At 54.7% G+C, this 1835-nt stretch overlaps 1 protein-coding gene across 1 annotated transcript; it reads right to left on the bottom strand.

Moving 5' to 3' along the window:
- Positions 1-190: 190 nt before the first annotated feature.
- Positions 191-823, bottom strand: DQ04_03671000 (dynein light chain; the record flags this gene model as incomplete). The annotated part of the gene is made up of 1 exon (XM_009313016.1): positions 191-823. The coding sequence occupies one exon, from the start codon at positions 821-823 to the stop codon at positions 191-193; it is 633 nt and encodes a 210-aa protein (XP_009311291.1).
- Positions 824-1835: the final 1012 nt, after the last annotated feature.

The raw sequence follows: 1835 nt of genomic DNA, 5'->3' as shown, positions 1-1835 counted from the left end.
CTCTCTCTCTCTCTCTATACCTCCCCAATATCCTTTTTTCTTCTTTTTGTTTTGTGGTATTGGCTTTTCGTTTTCCTTTCGGCTTTCGCCTCCACCAAACGCCACCAGTCACAGGTGAGTGTCCGCCGGCCCGCCACGCTCTCCCCTCCGTCTATTCATCACGCCCCGCCCGTGCGGGTGCTGCCGCACATTAGCGGCGCCGCTCTGCCTCCTCCTTCTCCTCCGGGTCCACCGGGACGCCGTCGAGCTTTGTGAGCTTCGTGAGGCGCTGCAGCACCATGTAGCGGTACTCCTGCATCGACGGCGCGTTGTTGCAGATGGGGTTGTTGAGAAACAGCACGTCGACCAGCTCTGGGCACTGGTTCGCCAGCCGGTCGATCTCCGTCCAGCTACTGATGAGGTTGTTGCTCATGTACAGCACCTTGAGGTTCTTGAGCTTGTCGAGCCCAGTCAGCTTGTCGATCTTGTTGTACGAGAGCCACAGCTGCTCCAACTGCGGAATGTCAAGCTGCTCAACCTTGCGGATGGCGTTGCGGCCGAGCGAGAGCACCTTGAGCTTCTTCAGCTCCTTCAGCCCCGGCCCGATCTTCTCAATGCCGTTGGTGGAGAGCCCGAGGTGCTCGCAGTTGGCGAGCGTCGCTATGTCCTTGTCCATCTTCACAATGGGCGGCAGCATGCCGATCAGCAGCACGCGCGGCTCCTCCACAGCCACAACACGCGGCGCGTTGGCGCGGTCCTCCTCCGACATCTCGGCGGTGCGGCGGCGGTACTCCGCCTCCTCAAAGCGCGCAATCGCCTCCTTCACGGACGTCGCCGATGCCATCTCTCGACAAGAGCAGCAGCAGCGGCAACAGCGGCGGAGGTAGGAGACGCGGAAGCAGTCAAGAAGTCAACGCACACCAGCAGACGCACACACAGCAAGAGGGAAACACAAGACACACACGAGTAGATATCTCGCTCTCTCTCTCTGTGTATGTGTGTTCGTGTGGGAACAACGCCGAACAACAACTCTAGACGAAGCCTTCAGCAGTTACGTACGATTGCAGAGGAGGAGCCCTTCACGTTTCCCCCCCACTCTTCTTCTCACCCCTACGGAACACCCACACAGAGAGGCAGTAAGGAAAACAAACCACAAACCAAACAACAAAAAAAAGAGACACAGAGCATACGACAGTGGAAGACGCAAGGCAGCAAACGTCCGAACGCGGCTGGCACCGCCACGGCATCCCAACACCCGCACATCACACCGCGAGCCGCAAAAGCAGCCAGATGGCCCACACGGCAGCAGCAGCAGCCTCACGGCACGGCACAGCACGAGGGCACAGGAAGCAAAGGCCACCGCAAAACCCGAAAAAAAGGAGAATAAGAAGCCAAAGACGAAGCCAGCAAAGATCCACCACACAACACACAAACCACCCTTCCACTTACGCACCGCAAAGGCAAAGAAAAGTAAAAAAAAAAANAACACACAAACCACCCTTCCACTTACGCACCGCAAAGGCAAAGAAAAGTAAAAAAAAAAAGCAGTTCCTCCCACACGTGTGTGAAAGGCACACGGCCCCACCCGCAGAAGCTCCTGCGTGGTAAAGCGCCATTAGATCACTACAAAAGAGACATCGAGAATACGAGCAACAAAACAAAACAAAAAAAACCCGCGAAGACACACACACACAGAACAGAATAAACAACAACAACAGCAGCATGACAAACAGGTCCCGAAAAACAAAAAGCGGTCTTATTGCTTTTTATATAAAACTAAACAACTTCGCTATTCAGACCCATCACCACAACGCATTATCTCACACGCCACCACGATCTCAGCAAAAAAAAAAAAA

The sequence above is a fragment of the Trypanosoma grayi genome (assembly GCF_000691245.1).
Source record: "Trypanosoma grayi strain ANR4 Tgr_367_V1, whole genome shotgun sequence".
In the NCBI taxonomy this organism is placed as follows: Eukaryota; Euglenozoa; class Kinetoplastea; order Trypanosomatida; family Trypanosomatidae; genus Trypanosoma; species Trypanosoma grayi.
Note: the sequence above shows the minus strand (reverse complement) of the source record. Positions and strands in the feature narration are given on the sequence as shown.